This window comes from Cydia amplana, chromosome 11, assembly GCF_948474715.1.
Source record: "Cydia amplana chromosome 11, ilCydAmpl1.1, whole genome shotgun sequence".
NCBI lineage: Eukaryota > Metazoa > Arthropoda > Insecta > Lepidoptera > Tortricidae > Cydia > Cydia amplana.
In genome coordinates this window covers 9,909,494-9,937,004 of record NC_086079.1, presented here as the reverse complement: position 1 = coordinate 9,937,004, position 27,511 = coordinate 9,909,494, and the positions used below count along the sequence as shown (strand labels likewise).

At 38.6% G+C, this 27,511-nt stretch overlaps 2 protein-coding genes across 2 annotated transcripts; both read left to right on the top strand.

The window, feature by feature from the left end:
• The first annotated feature begins 10,075 nt into the window (after positions 1 to 10,075).
• On the top strand, positions 10,076 to 10,930 carry LOC134652004 (vitelline membrane protein Vm26Ab-like). The gene has a single exon (XM_063507158.1). It carries the CDS (start codon positions 10,299 to 10,301, stop codon positions 10,818 to 10,820), a length of 522 nt encoding a protein of 173 aa, XP_063363228.1. The 5' UTR covers positions 10,076 to 10,298; the 3' UTR covers positions 10,821 to 10,930.
• A 7,503-nt stretch (positions 10,931 to 18,433) lies between these two features.
• On the top strand, positions 18,434 to 19,720 carry LOC134652461 (cuticle protein LPCP-23-like). Its single transcript, XM_063507652.1, has one exon. It carries the CDS (start codon positions 18,516 to 18,518, stop codon positions 19,629 to 19,631), a length of 1,116 nt encoding a protein of 371 aa, XP_063363722.1. The 5' UTR covers positions 18,434 to 18,515; the 3' UTR covers positions 19,632 to 19,720.
• Positions 19,721 to 27,511: the final 7,791 nt, after the last annotated feature.

The window sequence follows — 27,511 nt, the reverse complement described above, 5'->3', positions numbered from 1 at the left end:
TCTGTTTATTTTTTTTGTTATTATTTGGCATTGACCCAGTGGAGTTCTTTGAAGCAGGATCCGAGCTTGCCCAAGAGGGGTTTTCCAAGAGGCGCTCGCGCCGGCTTGCGCAACAGTTCGCTGAACCATTTCTATGTCTATTACTTTGATTAGAGGTTGCGTACGTGCTTGGTATATTATGATTTTGTTATTGTTGTTACGTTATATTAATATGAGTTAATGTTAAGTAGTTATGAATTGTATGTTATTCTATTAGGTATGTCGTTTCCGTGTAGGTATTATAAAATAAATGAACTTTAAAATCTTATTTTCCTACTGGACCCTTATAGCCATGCCGAAACCTTCGTTGATAGCACTAGCAAAATTACCCAAATGTTTAACTATTGTCCACAGGAAAGATGCCCGTTTTCCGGAACGATTGTGACCCATCGTATAATAATCGTGAGTTATCAAATTTTAAGCATCTTCTACATAGTTAGGTGTTCTTTTCTCTGAAACTGACGTGAAGTGGAGTTAGTTAGTTACTTTGTTTCACATTTTGGTCAAATAAAAAGACACCGTAAAATAGCCCTGAACTTCTAATTAATGTACAATTTTTTTCGGGTTCACAAATTTATAAAAACACGGAATGTAATTTATACACCTTTAATTATTTGCAAACGAAAAATTAATTTTACTTACATATCTAAACTTATCGACGCTCGAGTGCGTTTCCAGTATTTTCTAAGTAGGAGTAGGTTCACGGCTGATGAAAGAAACACATAACATATGCATTACAAAACGACACCTGTACCGTTGTAGCAATTGCCTGTTTTCAATAGTTTGATGAATACCTGAGTTAGCATCAAATGCAAGCTGCATCATCGAAAGAGCATCGAACTCAAGTTCAAAACACTGCTTCGCCCATTTTGCCATGTAATTCAAAAAGGTATACATGTCGTTGAATAGTGAACTCACATACTACTTTCCGTTTCGGTGGTGCGCGTATGACGTAATTATTACCAGTGTCCAGCGGCTATAATACCGGACATACAAAATCGGACGCATTTGTCTTCTCTACTCATGCTTCTTCCTCGTTAAACAGTTATCTGATTAGTTACGTATGTATCTATAACAGGTAAGTACATCAAACACAAACCTTTTATTTAATGTCTATGTGCCGATCAAGCTTGTTTAGAATTAATCTTTTTGTAGGCAATTGAATTATTTTTTGACTTGGAGTTTAGACTTCTGATCAAAGTAGTGGTGTGTCATCACGGCCGCTGTGTTTACTCTTTTTGCACCATGTTCCGGTGCCGGTTCTGTATCGGTAGCCGTTACGCAACTGAGTATATTCTAAGCAAGAAAGCTTGTAAAGTAATGTAGGGTAATCTTATTGTATTGAACCTTGCGGCCGTGCTCTACCGGTGGCATATAATTTGAATGATAATAATGACGACATTAGAGTGAAAAGATGTTTTTTCCTTTTACTTCCCTATGGTTGGTTTGTACAAATTGTACATGTGCTAACAGATGTATAATTAAACGATATAGGCAATGTTGTACAGATTCGACGATCTATTTGGTCTAGTGAATCACTGCTGACTATCCTGCCTGCAAAAATGATGACCCTTGGTTCTAAATAGGTATTTATTTCTTAGTCTCCAACCAATTATTGAAAAACGAGAATCCAAGAATAATTAATGATTTGTAATAAAGGATAGGTCTAACCTCTACTACTTCTATCATATTTAAACCAGTTAGTAAGGTAACAGAATATTATAAAGCACCAAATAGCTAATGTAGCGTGCGAGAAATTACTGGGAACTCATATTGCAACTTCGTACTTCGGGTTTTCCGAATCGGCAGTATTGCAACGTGCTGCGAAGGCCGCCGCCGCACAACGCGAACTGTTGTTAGAGTACGTGGAGAGGCCTTTACTTCTAAATATTTTGGAGGCACATTGGAATGCAATACGCTGTCTATTCTACCTAATCGTAGGTACCTACATATTAACTACACTTACAACTTTTTGATATACAATTGAAGGTTTTAATCAAGTTATTGTTTTTATATAGCAATTTTGTAACAATTTTGTTTAGTACTAAACATTTAGTAGTAGTGTTTAGTTTAAACTCTGCTAAAACACGTAGGTACATATAATACTGTTTTATATTTGTACCTGAACTTTAAGAAGTAATTGATATGTTAAATATGTCGTTAATTATTTAGTAGCCAGTTTTTGATACCATCACCAAATTATACTATTTTCTCTTATTTTAATGTTACTAATATACATTACGAGCATCAAGAAGCATAGAAAAGAGGTGGTTTCCATAAACTAAAACGCAAAACATTGGTTGCTACTAATAATAATTTTTAAATTAATCTAATGCCAAGATGGAAAAAATACCAAATTCTTAAGTAATCTTATGTAAGAATAAAATTTGTAGTCTGATAGCTAAAAAAACCTTATCTGGACGATTATGACCCCCCTTTCAGCCCTTATCGTTTATCTGTGGCTTTAGGGCTTCGTATAATGCAACGCACGTTTACATGACGACTCTATTGTAGTCTCTGTGCTAATTCATTTGATGACCTAGATTCGGCCGATTATGCGATACGTCATAGCGGGCTTCCCGCGCGCTCCCGTCAAGGACTACGAGCGCAAAGGACCGTGGGGGAATTATCAAATTACCTACTTATTAGTAATGCGCACCCATTAATATTTTTCTTCACTAAACAACTAAACTGTGGAATGAATTGTCGCCAGCGGTATTTCCGGACCGATACGACCTTTAAGAAAAGAGCGTACTCCCTTCTTAAAGGCTGGCAATGCACTTCCAATCCTTCCTGGTGTTGCGGGCGTACATGGGCGATGGTAATTGCTTACCATTCGGCGATTCTACTGCTCGTTTACTACTAGGTATATTACAAAAAAAGTACTAAACCAGAAAATAAAAGACGTTTAAGTTTGCGCTATTGTGTCGTGTTATTTATTTGCGATGTTTACTCCTCAGTATTAGGGAAAAATGTTACAAAAAACGTCTGAACATTGCCATCAGATTGAAATTTAAATGAGTGCGGAAACCTATGCGCCGTGAGCACTGATGTAACTTGTGAGTAAGAGCGGATCTTTAGGAAGTTAACCGTTAATTAACATAAACATTTAGTTCACACGATATTATGAAGCTTTGACGCTTACGCAAATAAACAAAAGTGACATACATAGTTGATTTGTAGTAATTGAAGTAATGTCTATCCCATAGGGCAAAACAGCTAGATTGCAATTTTTCTGACACATATAATATTACATTTTAGCGAATGCAGTATTAGTTTTAAATGATTTGTTCATTAAATTGTTAAATTCAGCGGGATTGCCTTTTTACTTTTACATTTTTGTGTTCCATCCGGGATCACTTAGATCTTATAAACAACTAGCGACCCGCCCCGGCTTCGCACGGGTAGTTCAACGAATTTATTTATTTATTTATTTATTTATTTATTGTATACATGTACAGTACAGTGATGCATAAAAATACATGGTGTTAATTATATATCTTAGGAATAGTACATGCTACCCTGTGAGGGCATTACAATGACTTATTTCTATACTTATGTTATATTTTGTAACATCTTATATGTAGTACTAAAGTTTAATGAATAATGGTATCATACAATTTAATTACATACATTTAAATTTATTCTCATTAATTATAATAGTATTTGTCACATCTAATTGAGTGTCTAGTCAATTTAAATCTTTGTCATTAAGGAATTCGTCTATACTATAGTAGCATTTTTTTATCAGTAGGTCTACAAGCTTTTCCTTGAATACGCTATCTCTAATCTCGGTCGTTATATTGTGGGGTAATTTATTATATATTTTAATGGCTCTTACATGGGGGCTGTTTTGATACATTACCAAATTGCACGTCGGGATAGCTAGTAAATTTTGACATCTCGTATTGCCAGCTACTAGATTTTTGCGCATTTCATATAGGTTTAAGTGTTTTCTTACAAACATGGTTGTTTCCAATATGTATATACATGGTAGGGTTAGTAATTGAAATTTTGAAAAGAATGGGCGGGAGCTTTCTGGTACTCGTATGTTTGCAAGGATGCGAATACACTTTTTTTGCATTTTGAAGAGGTCGTCGACATCTACGCTGGCTCCCCATAGTGGCACACCGTATCGTAGCCACGAGTAGGCATACGCGTAATAAACAGATAGAGCGCAGTTAAAATCCGTAGTTCGTTTTATTGCACACAATGCGTAAATAAATTTCGAAAGTTTTGTCTTTACGTTGCTAATGTGGTATTTCCAGTTTATATGCGTATCTATTGTTAAACCGAGAAGAGTAAAGTCGCTAACTATATCGATAGGATTATTATTTATGGATAAGTTAATATTAAGAGGTTTCTTCTGGAAAGGTTTAAACTGGATGACCTTGGTTTTTTTATAATTAATTTCAAGGTTATGATTACTTAGCCAATTTGAAACGGACTCTAATATAGTTTTTAGGCGAGTATTACATTCCTGGTCGCTGGTAGTATCGAATAGTATGCATCTATCGTTTACACAAAACCTTTACAAATTATACGCCAAAACCTTCCTCAAGAATCACTCTATTAATAGGTGAAAATCGCATGAAATATGGTACAGTAGTTTTTGAGTTTATCGCGAACATACAGACAGACAGATGCGGCAGGGGACTTTGTTTTATAATATGTATTGATTGATATTGATGATCCACTTTCAGAGCATGAGTAATGAAACAAATTAAATACTGTACACTGTTTCTTATAAGCTGGCAACACAAATTAGTATCATGCTGTTATTTTAAACCGCAGGATACGAGTAGGTACAATTTGTGTGGATAGTTTTTAAGAAACTATAAGGTAAATGTAATTCATAGTTTTTATCCCTATTCATTCATCCTACCATTCCTATTCACCACGGTTGACGGTACCAAAAATACGCGATAAATTCCGTAATAATGTAGACACCTTGAGTTCCATTTCTTCGCCGTTAAGGTTTGCAAGGTTTCAATATGTAATCATCTCCTCATGTAAACTTATTTAGTCTGAGTGGAAAAAAATCCGGCTTTCCTATCGAAAACAATGCGAAACGCTTCATGTAGCGTGTGCCAGAGCGTGGCGCGGCGGGTCCGGCAGCGCCGCCTCCGGGAGAAAGCTGCCTCATGAGTGCAAGGAGATCCTTGCACTCGCCGGCAGATGCCTACTGGAGTACCGTTGTCAACACTAGCTGTTAACTGAGTATTCGTAAACCTTATTGCAAAGACATAAAGCCCACCGATGAGCAATACAGAGGGGACTAAAGCAATATTGTAATCAGAACCATAAAAATCACACGGGAACTAGGCTATATTTGCATGGGCTGATCCTGACCAAAAATTGATTATAATTAACATATGGGGCATTATCTATGAAAAGGAACCTTATTGTCTATGGCGCTTACGCCGCACAGCGAGCGTCGCGCGGCATTGTATTTATATCGGAGCATCGTTAATAATGGCGTAAGCGCCATCGACAATAAGGCCCCTTTTCATAGATAAAGTCACATATAGACGATGGCTAATTCCAATCATACTATGCAATAATGACAACTCCAGCGAATTAGCATTTTTTTAACAATCTGCGTAATGTTTGCTTGTGCTCTTTCCGTATACAATAGTTTCCTGAGATTTCAACAAGTTTATCGATCTACATTGTTCCCATCTCACACTGCGTCTTTCGAGTTAGGCCAGTGGCAGTCGCAGTTAAGCCATTAAAGATATCGCTACTCTTAGGTACTCCATTTTCTGCCCCAGCGGCCATCGACTCTATGTTCCCTCACCACCTATTGTAGCATTTTGTTTTCTTTAACTTTTATACACCGCAAACTTTTATACCACGCATAACTTTCGCTACACACGTTACAAATAATTTAAACCTAAACCTTGTTTTTATCCCACATTCTCATATGACACTTCGATTGCCCCAATATGTCTGACTGGCGGTCTATCATGAGTTGCGTTCTCGCGCGCGACTCCATACCATACTTGAAGTCGCGCAAGATTTATGGAGCACGAGAACGCAACTCATGCTAGACCGCCTGTCATTGTAGTACAAATTGGTACCCTAGCCAGGCGTGTCTCACTCCGCGATTTCTTCGCTTTGCTACAGGTAGCTAAAAGTACATCCGTTCGGCCCCACTTTTGGGGAAAGCCATAAGCCGCGCGTGGCGCTGTCGCCACCTAGCGGCCATATCTGTGCTGATCGTAACAGACGCGTTTTGTTAGAGAGTGAGTCTTCTGTACTTAGTACTATTATTTATTCTGTGCCCTAGCCAAGTAGGATGATTGCATTGAATGCATAATAAAATTGTCAAATAAAAACACAGCTTACGGTGCGCTACGGCGTAGCACACGTCGCGTAGCCGCGCATGAAACATATTACGCCATCTAGTAGAATAACGGCAAATGATTATGCCGTCTCTACGTTGAGGAACGAGGCAGCGAGGCGCGCAACGCTAAAACCAGTCTCGCACCTACATATTTACACAAACTCTGGCCTCCATTCTACTCTACCTACTTAGGAACGCGTTACAATCAAAGCGGGCTAGATGTCACTAGTTAACAAGAGGAACATACTCGTATATCAACTTTAGAAAAGAGATTGATACTGTTTAGAGAAATAAACTTACATAATTATTAAATTACTACTAAAATTAAATTACTGAGATAAACGTTACAAATGGCATTAGCAATATAACCATAAACATAATGGATAGGTTGATGTGATTGATACGATAGCGACATCTGTTTAGTGTGTGTTGAAACGGAAATGTTCTTACCTTATTAAAATAGGGCTGGCATAACAACACAAATTAAGATATCGGTACGGTCAAGTTAAAAGAACTTCTTAGAGATGGCGTCAAATTTAAAATAACTAAGGGCCGACAGACCGACTGCAGCCCGACTGCACTTTGTATGGGAACTGCACACCGACTGCATGCCAACTGCAACGTCGGGTTGCAGTTCCCAATCCCATATAAGTAATACAGTCCGTCTGTACCGGCCCTAATAGTTATCTGCCCGCGACTTGGTTCGCGTACAAGTTGTTAAACTGGGCCCAGCCCCAGCCCCTTTCCCCACACACGAACTAAATTGCAACCCTTATAACACTCCTTAGGGGACCCTCCTTCTGAGATTAAAGTACATGTCTGTAGCCCTTTTATAGGTTATAAGCTATCTATGTGTCAAATATCATCGAATGCCGTTTAACAAACATCAAACATACTTTTGAAATGTTTGTATTTACCTACAATGAAAATAACTAGCTGTGTCCGCGTTTCCGCCCCATGTTAATTACTAATCTTAGGGGATAAATAAAATTAAATCACTTCAAAATAATAAAGAGGGTTTTTTTAAATCACGTTGATGGCAAACAAGCATACTGCCCGCCCGATGGAAAATCAGGCCTACCTTTAGTAACACAAAAACTAAGCTGAGTAAATCCGGAAATTAACTATTTTGTATTGCTATTATTTAATACAAGTTCCAAATCATTTACCAATTTTGTGGCGCAATTTATCTACGAGTGCATTGACCCTGGCCGTGGCAATCTTGTAATAGCTGTGTCTACTTTATTTATATAATTGCGGCAATAGTCTGATATGATTATATTTATTATCATATTACCTATTATGTATGTTTCCTCGATTTAAAAAAAAATGCATTTATTTACGGCCAGGAGACTGAAAAATACCCTGAAGTCGCAAAATTTGAATGGTATTCTAACTAAAATACTAACATTCAGATGAAACAAATTTAAATATAGGTATCATTGCTACCCCCGGCCCGGTTTCATTGCTTTTGAGTGTAATTTATTAATATACGTATGATGATAACTAGGCAAAATTCGTACTAATTCTTCATAATCTTTTTTGGTGTCGAGGTTCCTTAAGACAAAGGGCCGTAGTCCCCATTTGGCTCTTAAAAATTTGATGTATTACTCATAGGCCTCAGCTTTGCCCCTTCGTTTGATTTCTTGTAGAATTTTTCAATTATTTATCATTATATATTATATTATGATACGAGCTTTTAAAAATTTGTACGGTAATTGGTATGCCGTTCCCAACTTTTATAATCGTATAAATAATCGAAAAAGTCTAACAAATTAAGGGGCATAGCTATGGCCAATATACAATAAATTGTGTAGAAATATTTTACAATATAAGGGAAGGAAAATGGGGACTACTTTGTATGAAGAAGCGACCGTCCACTATCGCCTAATGCCCGGAAAGCAACACTGCCAACATGACAGCCCGGTTTGTATTACAGATTTGTTATATAGCGGAAGTAAGCTCAATACCCGGTTTTAGTTACAACGTCACGTTACGGCCAGATTATGGCGCGTAAAACTTTTTTGTAACTTTATTCTTTTTTACACACCACAGTAAATACATTCTCCAGATCTGAGAATCGATACATTTTACATGTAGAGGGCCCTTGAGACTACTAAATCTTGTGTATATATTTACTTTGTGTTTCGGAGAGTATATTTTATTTATTTATTTATTCATATGGCATTATGAGCCGTTCTACAGTTTTTTGTAGCATATTTTATTACAATATAATTTAATGCACCGTGTACAGTCTCTATCAGTACAGGCTCTATACCAAACATGTATGGTTCGTTTTTAAAGGTCGATAACATATTTGTGATTTTCCAACGTGTCGGTCCGTCTGCCATCCGATGTATTTGCATTCACATTGGAGAGATATTTATGCCAGATGAGAGTAATCACATAATTTTGATTTTTATGGGTAATCAAATATTTTTAAGCGATCTGATCCGATATTTATGCGGATACAGAGTAACGATGTTTTTGCCGGCCACAAAGCATCACATATTTTTACCGAGGTAGTGTCGTCATATACTTATGCCTCCAATGGAGCATCAGATATTTTTGCACGGCTGCCCACAGTCATATATTTTTGCTGGTGACTGTACAGTTAGGGTTGCCAGATCCAAAGGCGCTATTATCGGGAAAAAATATACAATTTTCGGGATTTTGGGCCTTAAGTCGGGAAAAAGCCCTTCAAATTAAATTAATTGTATTAAAAATAACGATATTTTACATTATTGGCACTACGCCAGCTGCTCTGACCAATCTCGCCACGCGCGCTGACGGGCTCGACGCGGGTCGCTGGCTCGCTCGACGACAGTTCGGAACTTGAAATTATTGTTTTATAACGTGATGCTGTTTTTCGGGACAATTTTCACTTTGTTGGGAATCGGGAACACATGCTAAAAATCGGGAGAATCCCGCCGAATCCCGACCATCTGGCTATGTACACTGTACAGTACAACCGATTTTTATATTTTTTGACTGGAATACGAGTATGTACTCGAAGTATCATCGTGGTTATAGGCAAGTAGCCAAGTAGTACATAATAACGTGTTTAAGTAAAGAGGAAAGTATATACCTACATGAATACTTCGCCAATTAGAAGACTGTCATATGAAACAAAAATGGAAATAAATGACGTAATACGCTCAAGAACTATGTAAAGTTGTAAACAGGTCACTTTCTATAGATATTTTATATAAGGAGACTCCTAGCTTTTCATTGCTTTAGAGTATTTTTTAATTGGTCGATTTTGCAATGTATATATATATATATAACCTACCTATATTAACCATATTTATAAGTACTTTAGTACGTAATTCGCCATCGCAGGAAACGAATTATTAGTCGTATTACCATATTATTGACTATTTAATTAAAATGGCACAATTAAAGAATAATTAAAATAGGTACCTTGTAAAACACGATATGTAAATGATAAAATTGAATTAAATGTATGTTTTTATTATTATTAATGGCCGATGTCCTGTTTGGTGGGTAGTGAGGTATGTAGGTACCGTGACATTGCGGATGTGGATCGAGTACGTAGGAACGCCCTTGTCGAGATAAAACTTGTAAATGACAATGCTTAGCCGCACTAGTTACGCGTGGGTCTGTCCGATGTCGTCAGCAGACCATCAACAAATGCCAAGCCTCCATTAGCCGCTGCAAGCTCCTGTAATTGTAACTCAACTAGAGCGACCTTTTCGGATCTGATTTCGGCGACGTCTCGCAAGGTTACTTTTGTACTCCTCTACGCCCAAATGGCGATCTCAATAGAGTCATGCATAGATTATTATCGTTTGTATAAATAGTGAGACGAGTCCTAACTGAGCATCAGTCGCCTGCAAGGTGTGAAGTGATCTTATTTCGCTCAAACGCAACACAGACCTCGTTCGCTATGAGATCGCTGGTGGTGTTGTTCGCTGTGGTCGCGGTGGCGTTTGCTGCTCCGAGGTTGGAGAAGCGGTCGTTGGGCCACGCCGTCGCTTACTCGGTCCCGGCGGCGGTGTCCCATCAGTCCAGGGTGGACGTGCGCAGCTCGCCTGCGGTGTACGAGACGGTCGTGGCAGAGCCGGTGGTGGCTGCGTATGCGGCTCCCGCTGCCGTGGCATACGCCGCTCCGGCCGCTACCGTGTATGCCGGTGGCTCAGCAGTGTCGCATCAGTCCCGCGTCGACGTGCACAGCTCGCCCGCCGTGGTCGCCCAAACTGTTGTCGCCGAGCCCGTCGTGGCGGCTCGCTCCGTGTACGCTGCTCCCACCGTGTACGCCGCCCCGGCCGTGTACGCTGCTCCGGCTGCGGTGTCCAGCCAGTCCCGTGTCGACGTGCACTCCTCTCCCGCCGTGGTCCAAAGCGTGGCCTACCCCTCGGTGGTAGAGGCGCGCTCCGCATGGGCTCCCGCCGTCTATTCTTCCTGGTAAAGCGATCACAACGACTTCGAGCAAAACCGTGTAGTTTTCATTTCTTACTATGTCATATGTAAATAATATTAAATATGTGAGAAATGAAAAGACATAATTTATATTTTTTTAATTGTTTTTTTTTATTGACGAAATTTTCACGTTTTATAATTAAAACACAGGACTTAAACATAATCAAATGAAATTAGAATCGGAGAGGGTCGTATCAGAATTAATTTTGAAATTTGGTTAAGTTTTACAAAGAAAACCATTTTTAACCAAAATTGTATGTGCATCTCATACTTTTTATTCCCATTTAATTTAGGTACTCGCTACGCTCGTGAATGTATTTTGGGATCTTTCTATTGCACAGGACTCAAAAATAAGTACTCCAAGAAATATCGAACTTTGCTGTCTTGTTTCCCCAATAACTATTTCTTTCCGATATTCAATTCAGTCTAGTTGTGTACTTGAGTTTTAATGTTTACCAGAATATGTACCTAGGTCCTCGGGTTATTTAGGCATGATACAACAACGTTCTAAAACCAGTTCCCGGCGACTCTTAGAGCACTTCCGATACAGCCAAGGGCAGCCAGTCTTATTATGCAAGGGACAGTTTTGAAAGTCACTTAATAAGGAAATATGTAATTTACGAAGTTATTGCCTCTTTTACAAAGGACGTGAAAATAGTGGGAATATTTTAGTTATGACATAAGGTTTAACTATGTAGACTGACGTAATTTAGGGAAAAGGATACAACCCACAAAAACCTATAGTTGGTTTGAGCCAGTAGAGTTCACATCCAAGATGCATAACTACTTGAAACCGCTCCACTAAAGTACGTACGCATTTTAATCTGTAGTAATACATTGTAATTAATTACTCAAACATGCCTTTCTTTTGTTAAATTTAATTGAGTTACCTTCACTTAAATGAGTTTAGTATAAAAAGAAACGTGTAGAACTAAATAAATATAATAAAATATTTGTACGAACACATGTCGAAATTATATAATACTTACATTGTAACAAAATGGAATACTCAATCTGCACCTAAATTGTGTTGTTTCCGCCAAGAATCTGGTCAGTGTCCTTTGTAGTATCCGCAAGGAACTCGAGCGACAGAGATGAATCGTCGCCAGTCCTCCAGATAACCCTCTGTTATACTCGCAACAAAACACGCCCCGTCGATGTCAATACAAACATCCATCAATCTTTGACGGACAGGTGTAGGGCCTTGCTTCTTTAAAATAAGGAATTGAGGATGCTTCTTACACCGTTTTGTGCCCAACACAAGCGTGGATGCTCGATTAAGTACTGGATGTTTACAAATATTTTGATAATTGTTAAGTAATCATGTGATAAAATAACTGCAATTTTTGTTTAGTCAACGGATTTGGCATGTAAAAAGTGGAACCTGTATTACAACATGGGATACTTATTACAGAGCAAAGGATATCACAATTAGGCGTCTGTTTTTATTTTACTGTAAAGTACTATTAGTGCCTACTGCCCATAGGAAATAGTATGGACTTTAAGTTAATTAAAACAGACTATAGTACAAAAGATAATATGTACTACGAGAACAATAGTTTATGGTCATAAAATTCGGGGTGTATTTAATAAATATGAGGCCGGAAGTCCGAATATTACATATTTAACGGCCAGTACGGTCTGGATACGGACTGCTTAATAAAGGCGAGCTTAATCTACCATAGCATATAATACCCCGAAAGGGCTTATTTTGTTGTCAAACATGTGTATTGAAAGAGTTCGACGCACCCAACTAGTTAGGTTTGGTAGGGTTAGATCCCCTGTGATGGGAATTGAACAGATGACGACGGTAAAGCTGCGGCCTCGGAAAATTGAAGTCATTGACACTGGGTGCTCTACTTGTCACTTTTCCAATCTAATGCCTTACTCGTAGGGTTACCAGACGTCAGGAATTTTCCTGACACGTCAGGAATTTTGGCCGTTTGTCAGGAATGCGGCCGGAATACGAAAATGTCAGGAATTTTAGTGAATTAACAATATGTACCTAAAAAGGTACTTAATTCAAATGTACTTATCAAGCATACATAGATATCGCATACGGCTAGACCACCCCGTCGCTCGCCGATACGAGCGTCAGGAAAATATTTCGCAAATCAGGAATTTTATCAGGAAATTCCAAATTTAGATCTGGTAACCCTACTTACTCGTAATTGCGATGAACTGACGTAACTTTTTAGAGGATACAAATTCAATTTAATTTATTGTTACTTTTTTTTACTGACACCGATGTTTTAACAAGGTTATATATTCGCAAGCTGACGTTTTAACAGGTTATCATAACATACGATAATATTATGTTTAGTCTGGCAAATAAGTTTTGTCTGTAGCAGTGAGATACTCATTCATCCATAGGCTTACATTACTATTAGCACTTGAAAAAAAAAGTACCTACCTATGATTCTCATTTATTTATTTCGCTGCACACAAACGCCTCTTGCAAAACTATAAATATACCTATCATTTAAATGTTTAGCAGAAACGAAATTCTGATGGTTTTCTCCATTAAAGTCTCATGTAACATTCCTAAACAAGGAGAGGTTAGCAATCAGTAGGTAATTAAGAATTCAAAGTGCGTAGGCCCCTACTCATTAAAGTTATGACTCGTGGACAACTGCTTTGTCCCCAAAAATAAAAGAATACTTTAAGGACAACATTATAACGAAAAAAGAATTATGTCTTGAAGTAGTTGTGAGGTTCCATTATATAGTCAAATATCTAAGAATCAGCAACTGATGTTAGTTTACTTAGCACAGGCGATGGGAATGTTAAATACAAATTATAATCATAATAAAAAAAACCGGCCAAGTGCGAGTCGGACTCGCGCACGGAGGGTTCCGCACCATCAACAAAAAATAGAGCAAAAAATTCGTGTTTGTTGTATGGGAGCCCCCCTCAAATATTTATTTTATTTCATTTTTAGTATTTGTTGTTATAGCGGCAACAGAGATATGTACATCATTTGTGAAAATTTCAACTGTCTAGCTATTGCGGTTCATGAGATACAGCCTGGTGACAGACGGACGGACGGACGGACGGACGGAGAGCGAAGTCTTAGTAATAGGGTCCCGTTTTTTACCCTTTGGGTACGGAACCCTAAAAAAGGATAAAGTGCGAGTCGGACTCGTGCATCGAGGGCTACGTACAAACTTACCTACCTACCTAAGCAAATAGCTCGATTTACGATCCTCTAACAAAAACATAAACTGTACTGAGGGACAAACTTAACTATGTTTAAAAACGGTCCATTAAGTACATCGACATAAATATTAATTAGGTGGCGGTTAGTTTACTTACTAACTACAATAAATTAATAATCGCAGAAAAGTAATTAATTTGTGACAATAAAATGATCTTACAGGGGGTTTCGTTATTTGCCGACAGTGACACGGAACCCTAAAAAATAAATTGACTATAAAACACAACACAAGTACCTACTTTGTCAAGTTATCGCACACACTTATTGAATCAGGAGGCTTATTCTGATTGTAACAACAGGTTATGCATTTGTTATGGATATGATATGCTTATAACAGCTGACAGATCATATCCAAACCAAATCCAGATCAACTTCTAATCAGAACTAACTATAATTAAACTGGAAGCTTCCATATAAATTTATACTACTGATGTAAATGACACAATAGCACAATACACATGAAACACGTGACATATTTGAAATACTACGCATCTATTCCTTTTCGCATATATTATTTATTGTTAAACAAATTTAACAATATAATTCAGTCCTTTTCATATTTCCATTTCCTCATTTCATTGAACCCTGAATTCTGTTTGATTTTATAAATTTACCAATTTACCTGTACACTTGTTGTACAAAGAAATCTATTTCAGAACTTAATTTGTTCGGGCCTTTTCCGTGGTATTGGTATGTGACATGTCTACACATCGGTAACTCGTGGCATTTAGGTAGCACTTAAAAGATTAGTTTAATAAATTCCTTTTTTTAGCGGTTTCTTTTTCTCGACTCGTATAGGAAGAACATTGTCACATCACTAGTCTGTTAGAAACTGTCAAGTGCTACCTAAAAAAAAAAGTCTATTTATTCTTTCCGTAGATTAAAATGACATTTCATGTGTTGCTAGTTTTGTACGTCTTATAAATAGTGATGTGCTATAATCGGTACTTACTAACCGAAAATAAACTATTGGGAGGTACTTATATTTGTTGATGAAGTGTCTGTAACACAATGAATGGATAACCCGTGACGTGCTAAAAGGGGACACTAGGAGAGGTATTAAAAATATGAAATAGCGTAGGTAAAAAAGGCCATCATTTTGAGGTATTTAGAAATTTTGTATCCAGGTCTATACACAATATTTCTAATATTTTAAAGCGATTTTATTGTAAGATTAACAGTCACATCGAAGCTACATATCATATAGCTCATAATTCACCAAGTTACTCATCCTATTTCTCTACGTATACTAAGTTTTATTTAAATGAGAACCTTACTTTGTACTTTTCGTGACCTGTTTTATAAAGGAACCATTTAGAGTTCATTTTTTGTTTATTTTGAATCTAAAATTAATTTAATATTTATCGGTTATTCACAAACCGAAATCAAAGATCATCACTGTTTGTTTTAAGCTGGCCACATTATTTCTACGTTTGACATTTGTGGTTGTCATTTTAGTCTTCGGAAAGAATAAATAGACTTTAAGTGCCACGAGTTACCGATTTGTGCTCATCACTAATCTTTTAAGTGCTACCTAAATGCCACGAGTTATCGATGCGTAGACATGTGTCAGCAAGGCTTCGGTATTTTGGTGTTGCTTTAGCTTTGTCTGTTTTCCACGCGGGCGTCGACCTTTGTTCTAATAAGCGCCGCAGGACTGGCCGCAGGTTCCTTTCGGTTCGGCAATTATTCGTTATATAAACGGAGTCAATAAACTTAATATTAATAACTTCACGCCACGGTCATCATTATCAAAATTGTATAATGACACCAACTAATCTACCTAATTATAATACCGAAACTGATTTTTCACCACACCAGCTGGTAAATGCTCTCTTGATTGTTCAAAAACTGATAAGAAAGTTTCATTTTATTCACATGTGAGGCAAAGTACCTAATCAAATGCAAATTTTGAGTTCTTTTCTTGTGTTTGCTGGTAAAGTAGAGTGGTTGACTTTTAAATGATGATTTTGAATGATAAATATTTAATAACATTAATATTGAATCGATTTGCTTTGATATTGTTTGATATTTTTCAGTTTGTATTTTCCTTGTGTTGGTGTGGTGAAAATTTTTGTATTTCACTCGGTGCCAAACTTTGTTTAAACCTTGAAACCCTCGCAACGTTCAAGATTCTATTGGAATCGTTAGCTTGCTAGGGTATCAATATTAGCACGAGAGGTTAAACAACAACTTTTCGCCCTTGTAAAACAAATAACTATTGATTTATAGCCTACCACCACCGATAATAAAATGATTCCAAACTTAACTTAAATCTGGGTGGCTTCACTTTTTAAACACAACTATTGCACTTATTAGGGTAGAGTGGCACTCTCTTGTGTCAGAGGCCAAGATCCTCTTTGGGTCACTGAGCCAGTGATGTATGTATGTATGTATGTATTGCACTTATTAACAATGTCTGAATTCTTAGGAGCATAAAAATTATTCTGTCAAAGGATTTTTTTTATTTTTCTTTAATTTTTGTCGTACGAGTTTATGAGCTTTATATGGTTTATGCAGTTACGACCATATTGCGCACTCTGCCATAAATACGTACTATATAGTTGTAGGTGCACAAATTGGTCTTTACATAAAGTGGTAGATAATAAATAATTTAATATACAGGGTGCCATTTGAGTCGTGATCAGTAATATGTTTTTCTAACTCCATAAACAACGAGCAATTTAATGCCCCTACTCTTACTAAAATCAGACAAGATTTTTTTTATTTTTTTGTTTATTTTTTGTCATTTATTTTACTCAAGTGGCAATGTGTTATTTAAACAGCTTTATAAGATATTTCAAATGAAAAATTAAGTAAATTTTATTTCTAGCTGAGACAAATGACAAAATTGATGTCAATGACAGTTCCGATTCAAAGAGGCGATTCAATTTACTAATTTCAATATCTTAGTAAGCCGTTTCGCTGTATATGTGGAATGGCGGTGGAAGCGAATGGGCACCACGGCCTGAGCTGCTCCCGGGCTGCGGGGCGGTTCCCGAGACACCATGCGATCAATGAATTAATACGTCGTACCATGGTCTCGGCGAACGTGCCTTGCATTCTGGAGCCTCAAGGCTTAAGCCGTACAGACGGGAAGCGCCCGGACGGCTTAACGCTGGTTCCGTGGGCCAAAGGCCGCTGCTTGCTCTGGGATGCAACCTGCGTGAGTACTTCTGCACCTACTCATCTTGCTCCCGGTAGCCGGCTGGCAGGCGGAGCCGCGGCAAATGCCGCGAGGCTCAAGCGTTTAAAATACGCTAACCTGGAACCAGCGTACGATTTTGTCCCGGTCGCGGTGGAAGCCGCTGGGCCGTGGTGTTCGGAGGCGAAGAAGTTGGTTGGAGACTTGGGGCGGCGTCTACGTGACAGAGGGTGCGATCCTCGTTCAGGCTCCTACTTAGTCCAACAGATATCGCTTGCCATCCAGCGCGGTAATGCCGCTAGTATCTTTGGCACTTTTGGGCTGGGTGGGGGTCGGAATGGGGGCGATAAGTAGGTTAGTTTATAGTTTAGTGTGCTTTTTTTATTTTTTATTTTAAGGTAGTTTTAGTGTTTTTGTTTGTGTTTTTTTTAATTTATTAATTACAATATACCTTTATTAAATTTTTCACCTTTTGCATAAAAAAAATTAAGTTAATAAGCCGTTGTAATATCCTAAATCCACTTATAAAAGTAAAATAAATGACAAAAAATAAAATAAAATCTTGTCTGATTTTATTAAGAGTAGGGGCATTACATTGCTCATACACATACACAACATATTACTGATCACGACTCAAATGGCACCCTGTATAGTGATCCGGAAGGTACCTATTACTTAAAAGGATCCTTTTATCCTACTTATTCTTCAGCGCGACGGAGCGGAGGGGTCTTTGATCTGCTACAACATAGCTATAACTATGATGCTTGATGTTGACATTAAGCTAATATTGTAGGTGTCTACGCATGTGCTAACATTTCATTACAGCGCAGCGGTGTATATTCTGACAGTATTCAATTTATTTTTGTTATAAGGGTGCTATTTTTGTAATAACTTACACACATGTACTCATATAGGTAAGTTTATATAATGTAGAACTACGCTGCACAAATAGTTTATTGGACACTATGGAAATAGATACTGGTAATTAGTATTACGGAAAACGTTTGATGTCACTATAAGTAGATTTAACTGAGGCCCTAAGGTATCGAGTGGTTAACCGCTTAAGACGGACAACCGCGTAGTGATTTAACTGATTTTGAATAACCGTCGGAATGCTAAAGCTGCCCTCGGAGCAAGGTTGATTACTTTCATGTGACACTTGACATTGTGTTCGTATTTAATTTACGGTTGGTAAAATAATAAGTTAATTATTTGACCGGTGTCAGTATAAATAGCGGGGAATGTTCGTTAACTGTATCAGTCAGCCGTTTGGTTTGAAGTGATCTTGTACTCGTCGAATCAACAACACAGACCACGTCAAAATGAAATCGATGGTGGTGTTGTTCGCTCTTGCCTCCGTGGCTTGCGGGTCGCTGCTGCCGCTGGCGCAGCCGCCGCACCACCCCGCGCTGGTGCTGGACCCGCACGGCCGCCCGCTGGACACCGCTGAGGTCATCGGCGCCCGCGCCCTGCACCTGCAGGCCAAGGCTCTGGAGCACCACGCGCCCCTCGTGCACGCCGTCGCGCCCCTCGCCCACTCTGTCGTGGCCCCTGCTGTGGTCGCCCACGCCCTGCCCGCCGCCGTCTCGCACCAGTCCCGCGTCGACGTGCACTCCAGCCCCGCCGTCGTCGCCCACGCTCCCGTGGTCACCGCTCATGCCGCGCCTCTGCTCGGATACTCCGCGCACGGTCTGGCCGCCCATGGCCTCGCTGGGCACGGACACTGGTTGAAGAAGCGTTCCCTCGGACACTACGCTCTGGCTGCCCCCATCATCGCCCATGCGCCCGTTGCCACCTCCCACCAGTCTCGTGTGGATGTCATCTCTAGCCCCGCCGTCGTGTCGCATGCCGCACCCGTGCTCGCTCACGCCGTGCACGCCGCCCCGGTCGTCGCTCACGCCATCGCGCCCTCCGCCGTGTCCCACCAGTCCCGCGTGGACGTCCACAGCAGCCCCGCTTTGGTAGCTCACTCCGTGCTTGCCGCGCCCGTGCACTCCGTCGTAGCCGCTCCCCTTCACGGTGCTCACTCCATCTACGGTGCTCACTCCCTCATTGGTGCCCACTCTGGTCTCGGTCACGGTCACTGGCTGAAGAAGAGGTCCCTGTTCTCGTCCTGGGCTCCCATCGCTCACTCCATCCCCTCTGCCGTCTCCCATCAGTCGCGGGTGGATGTGATCTCCAGCCCCGCTGTTGTTGCGCACGCTGCTCCCATCGTGCACGCCGCTCCCATCGCCGTGGCGCACACCGCGCCCGTGATCGCGCACGTGGCTCCCGCCGCCGTGTCCCACCAGTCCCGTGTTGATGTGATCTCCTCTCCCTCTCACGTCGCTCATGTTGCTCCTCTGGCTCACTCCGCTGTGTGGACCGCCCCTATCTCGCATTTATCCCATCATGGTCTTCTTCATTCAGCTCCCGTGTCCCATGCCGCCCATTGGTAAAGCGAAAAATTGATTCGACGAACGATGTAGTTTTCGTTTTAGTAATTATTGAAACGAATAGACAAATATATAAATTATGTAATACAAAAGTGTTCTAATTATTTGATAGACATCATAGATCTCACCTTGCGTAATCATTTATCGTAATTCGATATTCGCACAATCGTGAAGGTAACACAAGCTTTTGAATACTTATTAGTCTGATTGCATGCCGATGCCGCGCGGTCGACTGATAAGTAATTATAACAAGGCTATACAATGTAAGCACCAAGGCTCTCCATAATTATAATGGTTGAAAGATTTGAACATTTAATACTACATCAGTAATATATTTATGTATACCCAGTCGAAAACTGGAGGGTGATTACTGGTTCCTATTATAATACTAAGAAACATGTCTTAATATATAACGTTGATTGATGCATAAGGTGGGTAACACTTGTTGAGTGAGTATCAAATATTTATATGTATACGTGACCAACTGTGTCAGTCAACACCATACAAAATGAACGAGAGTAGTCAAACCTGGGAATTTGGTACAGATTCAGAAATGATATCGCCTAAATTAGATGTACGAAGAGTAACGTTACGGCTACGTGGCAGTCTCCGTGCGACAACAAGTAGGATGATTATTATTTTGATAGCGAATACTACGTTTCAGCACTTACATAACGTCATACAAGAGGTACACTTTTGTCGACAATATTTTTTTAATTTCCACTCTGTTAATGCTACTTTGCACATTTTATAACCTTTAGCTAGATAGCTTGGTACTGTTATAGAATTAAACATGATAAATATCTTAATTTTCAATGACCCTGGCCGCGTAGCCAAGACGCCAATCGCTTACGCTTCGTAGCGATCGAAACGCAACTGTCACTGTCACACTAATATGAAAGAGTGATAGAGAGACACAAAGCGTTTCGTTGTCGAAGCGATAGCGATTGTAACCTTGGCTAGGCCGGCTGATCTTCCAAATTGGAAGATTAGATACAATTTTACCCAAAACCAGTCAATTGGAAGTTCCAATTGACTGGTTTTGGGTAAAATTGTACCTAATATAAAATAATTGGCGTAATATAAATTTTGTTTTATATGAAGTACTTGTTAGGATCATTAGATTTCATTAGGTTTTCATTTTCTTGCAGTAAGGCGTAAATACTATCTCCTAGACTACATGTGGAATTTTACGTGGCGAGATAGACTGTCCTGAGCTGGTAGGAAGAATTGTTAGACTCACTATTCCATTTATGTCCAAAAATCTCCGGAGACCGCGAAGTCACAAGCTTTTTGTAGTCCCTATTACACGCAATGTAGCACATAAAAACTCACCAGCTGTGCGGGATCCAAGGCTGCTGAACTCGCTTCTGGCATGGGCACCAGAATGTTATGTTAGCAAGTCGATGGATGGTGGTGTATCAGATGTGTCTGCGGTACTGTGATGTGATGGTTGAAGGTTGATTGTGATCTGTTTTTCCTATATTGTGTATTCCGCACCTATAATATAATCTGAAACGTACAGTGGTTTGGTTGCTGTATATTATGTTTCCAATAAATACATAACCCAGGGACCCGTTTTTAAAATGCGTGTTTTCCTTTTTTCGAAGACAGCTGGGCCGATTTGGGACATATATTTTGTTCCAAAAGCCATTATCAAACCCGTTATCAATGTTACAATCATTAAAATAAGGCTCGGCAAAACTCTATACCATAGGGAACCCTAACTTCAATCGCCTAAAATATTTTTATTTTATTTTATTTATTTATTTCAGAAACAGTCTTTTACAAAAAAGAGAATACATTTTTTTTAAGTTTAGACCTAAAGTTTCGTTAGTTTATTTGAATTTACAATGAAAAACAGTGAGTAACTAATTAATAAATTACACTAAGATCAACAATAAGTGATGCTTATCCACACAAATAACAGTAATCTATACAATTACTACATATTACAAATACAAAATACAAATCGTTTATTTACCTAATAACTCTAATAAGTGAGTCAAAAAGTCGCAAAAACTACCTACCAATACCTACCAATCTGCAATTCTGTGTTATCTGAAAACAAGTTTTAGGGAAACAACACTACAGTTGAATAAGTCAATTTGTTGAAGTTTTAAATTATCATTAAATAGTCTGCAGGCGCGCTTTATGAACACATTTCGTGCGTAACAAGTTCGGCTTTTTGATATGGAAAATAAAACTTTTTTCCTACACTGGCGCTGATGAACACGAGGGACTTTGATTTGGATTTGATGTAGCAACGAGGGGACATCCATTATATTATGTAAAACTTTAAATAACATGACAGAGTCTATACAATCACGGCGTTCACTAAGTGTTTGGAGTTTATGATAATTTAGTGAGTCCTGGTAGCCAATGTGAGTGTGGCCGGTTCTATAATCAAGAGCTTTGATAAACTGTTTCTGTATTCGTTCTATTCTTTCAATATGAATGGCGTGGTAAGGTTTCCAGACAGCAGAGGCGAACTCAAGGTGGCTGCGAACAAAACTATTATATAAGATTTTATAAGTGAGATTATTTTTAAACGGTTTCCCTACACGCAATATGAAACCGAGTTGCTTATATGCCTTTTTTATTATTGAGTCTAAGTGAGGTTTAAATGATAGCTCGGAATCCATAATAACACCAAGATCTCGTATTTGTTCTACTCTATTCAGATGACAATTTAATAAAGTGAAGTTGTAGTTAAGATTGTGTTTTTTCTTAGAGTAGTTGATAACGAAACATTTTTTTAAGTTTAATGATAATTTGTTGTCTTGACAAAATCTTTCAAAATTAACCAAATCCTTTTGTAACATGTGACAATCTTCAACAGAGTGGATAACTTTATAAATTTTAGTGTCATCTGCATAGAGTAAAACACTCGAGTGTTTGATATATTTGTCAATGTCATTAATAAATAGTAAAAATAATAGCGGACCAAGATGAGACCCTTGTGGGACTCCAGAGCCGATAGATTTCCATTGTGAGGCATAACCGGACAGAACTACACATTGGCTACGATTCTCAATATAGGATTTGATCCATCGAAACAAGTCTCCGTGAATACCGAGCCGCCAGAGCTTCTGAAGAAGGGTATCGTGACAAATTTTGTCAAATGCCTTGGCGAAATCAGTATACACGGCTGCAACACTGGCGCCTTTATCCATCGCAGTTAGAATGTCGTTACTAAATATCAACAAGTTAGTGTCTACAGAACGGCCCCGGTAAAAACCGTGTTGGTTTGGACTGATGTGATTTCTAACTACTTGGGAAAGCTGCTGCACTACAATCTTTTCGAAAATTTTACTAAATTGACATAATTTGGATATTGGTCTATACTGCTCAATGTCTCGGCTAATTGAACCTTTAGGGATAGGAGTGATGAATGCCTTCTTCCAAATCTCTGGAACGCAACCGTTGTCAAGAGATTTTTTAAATAAAATAGTGAGCGGGGTGGCTAAATTAGACGAGCATCTCCGTATAAACATAGGATGAATACCATCCGGGCCTGCACCCTTATTAACATTTATGGTATTTAGTAGTTTGAGAATAGCGCCATGGGTAATTTCTATGCTATTAATATCGATTACATGATCAGTATGTGTGGTAGCAGGTGATAAGCTGTTAAAATTAAAAGATGGATTTACAGGTTTTACGAAAACGGAGTGAAAGTGATCGTTAAAGAGATTACATATTTCTTCTCCATCAGATGTGACACGATCTTTATAATTCATTGTTTGTGGCAATTTATTTTTAGAGTATTTTGCTTTAACATAGGACCAGAAATAATTTGGGTATGTTTTAATTTTTTGTTCAGCATATGATATGTAACTATTGTGGCATTGCATTTCCATTTTTTGAGCTCGTTTTCTTAAAATTCTAAACGATTCGTAATCTAAGGGATTTTTATATAATTTCCACCGTTTGTGGAATTTTTGTTTTTCTTTAAGGACCTTTCTCAACGGCCTAGAGTACCATATAGGAACAGATGCAGATGCATTTGCCCTACGTTGCGGAATATGATTCTTGATTAGGTCATTTAAAAGATTATTAAGTTTTGCAACACCACTTTCAATATCACAATCTTTAAAAAAGGAGTACCAATTTATTTTAGACAATTCTACATTTATTTTGCTGTTAATCGCCAGAGCTAAAGTTGAAAATCAAACTAGAAGTTGGTTTAAGTGTAGGCTCTAGATTAAGCTTTATATCTATAACCAGCGCTTTGTGATGAGCATCTTCAGGCGTGAGTGGACAGTCACAGGAGGTGACCGTACACACAGTGCTGCAAATTATTAAATCGAGTATACGTTTATTAACATTGTGAATACAATTAAATTGATTCATTCCGGTAAATGATAAAAAGTCTGTAATTAATTGAATTGCACAAGTATTACCCGGCAATAAATGCATCCCCGGAGTTGTACGGGCCACCCACTCGGCCTCCGGTATGTTAAAATCACCAGCGAGAAGAAATAAATCGTTAGGTCTTTCAATAACAACATCACTAGCGATTTCACAAAAAGAGGACAATGACTCCCTGTATCCGGGGCCCTGAGGAATATAAATACATGCTATGTTGAGAAATGATTGCTGTAGAACGTTATAAGAATTTTGGGTATGATCACGCCTTGGCTGACCACCCGAGTCCAGAGGAATAGAGACCCAGACACAGTCACAGTAGGCCCGCGGCGGCACAGGCCAGTCGCGGCGCACGGGCTGAATGTTAGTGCGCACGGCCACCGCCGCGCCGCCGCCGCGTGCCGCACCGGTATCCGCCTCCGACCGATCGCATCGAAAAAGATAAAAACTTGAATCGAAAAATTCGCCATCATGAAAGTCTGAGTTTAGCCAAGTCTCTGTTAAACAAATGAAATCATAGTCCGACTGAGAAGTTTTAGAAAAGAAGTCAATCGATTTTGTTCGCAGTCCCCTCACATTTTGGTAATAGCCACTGATAATATGCTTACTCATAAAAGAAAATGTGTTTATTTATAAAATAATGTATTAGACTATATTTAAATTCGCCAGTGCCATTTAAAGATGAGGAATATACATTTAGGTTTAATAGGAATAACTCAGTATAATAGGAAAAAATATATGTAATTGTGTTGTGTTTTATATAAAGCGCACATGCAGAACATTCAGATAAACAATAAACAGGAAAACAAAGGAGCAGTAGACTTTCATTATCACAGATGCTACAATTATTTACAATAGTGAACGGGCAACTCGTATATCCGACAGTCGTGCGTAGCGGGATACAACAGCAAAAAAAATACACAGCCATGGGTCTAAGTTCAACTAAATGGATTACATAGGTAGCTGATGTAGAAATTAAGTTTGACAGTATGATAATATAAATATTTGTAACCACTATGTCTACCAGTCACTTTATCTTTTTAAGATCAGATTCACTACTTATATTTACAACTTTGCTCGGATTTACGAATAAAGATTTTACAATCGCGAACCCATAGGTACGAGTAGTTATTATTAGGATTAGGGCTCCAAGCAGGAAAGAAAAGCTTGTTATAACACCAAATGAATGTTTATTAAATCTCAAGCAAAACTACAGTAATGGCGTCTCATACAAAGAAGAACACTCTCATTTTGTTTTATATTGACCATAGATATTGACAATCAAATATCATAGACTATACTCTATATTTGTTTTTTTTTTGTTGACATTAACACCCTTCCTCAACAAAAACAAGCTAGGTACCGACAGCATAAAAACTATAAACTGAAGGAATATTTTACAAGTCCTTCAAACAAAAAACGTCAGCAAAATATATAAACTAAAAGAACACTTTACGGGTCTTTAAATAATAAACACTTTACTTGTCTGTCAGATACCATCTACATACTTTTAAGTTTAAGTTAAAAATTACCGCTCAAACCTATTTGAGAACACAGGTCTCGAAAAATCACTTTCCCTAACGCTTTTGTAAACAGGTCAGCCAATTGTTGACTTGTTGGAATGTGTTCTAATAACAATAGACCTTCAGTCACCTTCTGTTTAACAAAATGATATTTTAGATCTATATGTTTAAGTCTCTTGTTGTCTACATTATTTGCAACATGAATAGCTGACTGATTATCAATGTATATTTTAAAATTTTGAAAATGCAGCCCTAACTCCAGAAGAAGGTTACGTATCCAGCACGCCTCCGTGACCCCCTTCCCCAAAGCTACGTATTCCGATTCGGTTGAAGAAAGGGAGATGCATTGTTGTTTTGAACAACCCCACGAAGCTGTGCATCCGAAAACCTTCATAACATATCCGGATGTCGACTTTCTGTCCGCCTTATCTCCCGCCCAGTCAGCATCCGTGTAACCCAACAACGGTGCTTCTTCAGTAGCCTTGTAAATAAGTTTAGCATCCATGGTTCCTTTCAAGTACCTAAGAATTCTTTTAAGTGCTTTCCATAATCCAGAAGATCCCATCGACTGAAATCTTGAAAGATAGTTGAGAGCGAAACATATATCCGGTCTCGTACCCAGCATTACATACATGAGGCTTCCTATGAGTCCTCTGCATTTCGTAGTCATCTCGGCGTCATTTGACGGTTCCGAATTTAGTTCAAGACCCACTTCAATAGGTGTCGCTATGGTGTTGCATTCTTCCATTTTGTACTTCTTTAAGATGTCTTCTATGTATCGCTTTTGGTTTAACTCTATGGTGTCATTCTCTTTAATTATGTTTATTCCAAGATATTTTAGATTATTTTCACCGAGACTTTTCATTTCAAAACGTGTTTCCAGTGCCATTTTTAAATGATTTATCTGTTCTGCATTTTCTCCTAAAATAAGTATATCATCCACATATATCAGTACATAAATTTTGTCTTTGCTCTTGTAGTACAGACAACAATCCGCTTCGCTTCTTGAAAACCCTTCCTTAATCATAAAATCATTAAACTTGTTATTCCACATCTTCGGTGATCTCTTTAATCCGTATATTGATCGTTGCAGTTTAAGGACTTTACTGCCTTCCGTCATTCCCTCAGGTCTTTCCAAATATACGTCCTCTTGTATGTCTCCGTACAAGAAGGCACTCTTTACGTCCATCTGTAACATCTTCAGTTTATATTTGCACGCAACTGCAAGTAGGATTCTCAAAGTTGGCAGTCTAGCCACTGGTGCATAAATCTCTGTGTGATCAAATCTATCTTCCTGCTTAAAACCTCTAACCACCAGTCTTGCTTTATATTGTTGCTTCTCATTCTCACCTTTCTTGATTTTGAAGACCCATTTGGTGTCAATAGCCTTCTTTCCCGCTGGTAAATCAGTCTCTATCCAAGTGTCATTCCGTTCTAGAGCATCAAATTCTGCTTGTATGGCTTCTTTCCACTTATTTTTGTCACTTCCTTCTATTGCATTTTTATAAGTGAGTTGACTTTCGTCATTAACTGCTGTAAATCCCAAAACATAGTCATCCAAACGCTTAGGCTTGGTTATCTGTCTAGCCCTGGTTCCTCGACGTGTTGCATTATTTTCATGCCTTGTATCAGGTCCAATTTCTGTATTTTCATCTTCCACAATTTGGTTTTCATCTTCCACAATTTGATTTTCATCTTCCACAATTCTGTTTTCATTTTCCACAGATTCATCTGGGGTTTCATATCCAGGTATCTCATGCAACTCTTCAGATGATGACTCCTTTTCTTCGTCTTCACTTATGCATGCCTGGAAAATACAATCACTCTTTGTTCCTTCTTCTATTGTCTTGCTCTTCTTCTTTCCGTCAGACTTCTCTGTAACATCTTTTATAAATGTAACATCTCTGTATGTATCAACGATAGTTGTATTAGGTTCCCAAATCCTGTACCCCTTACTGTACTCTCCATATCCCACAAAAATACCGCGCT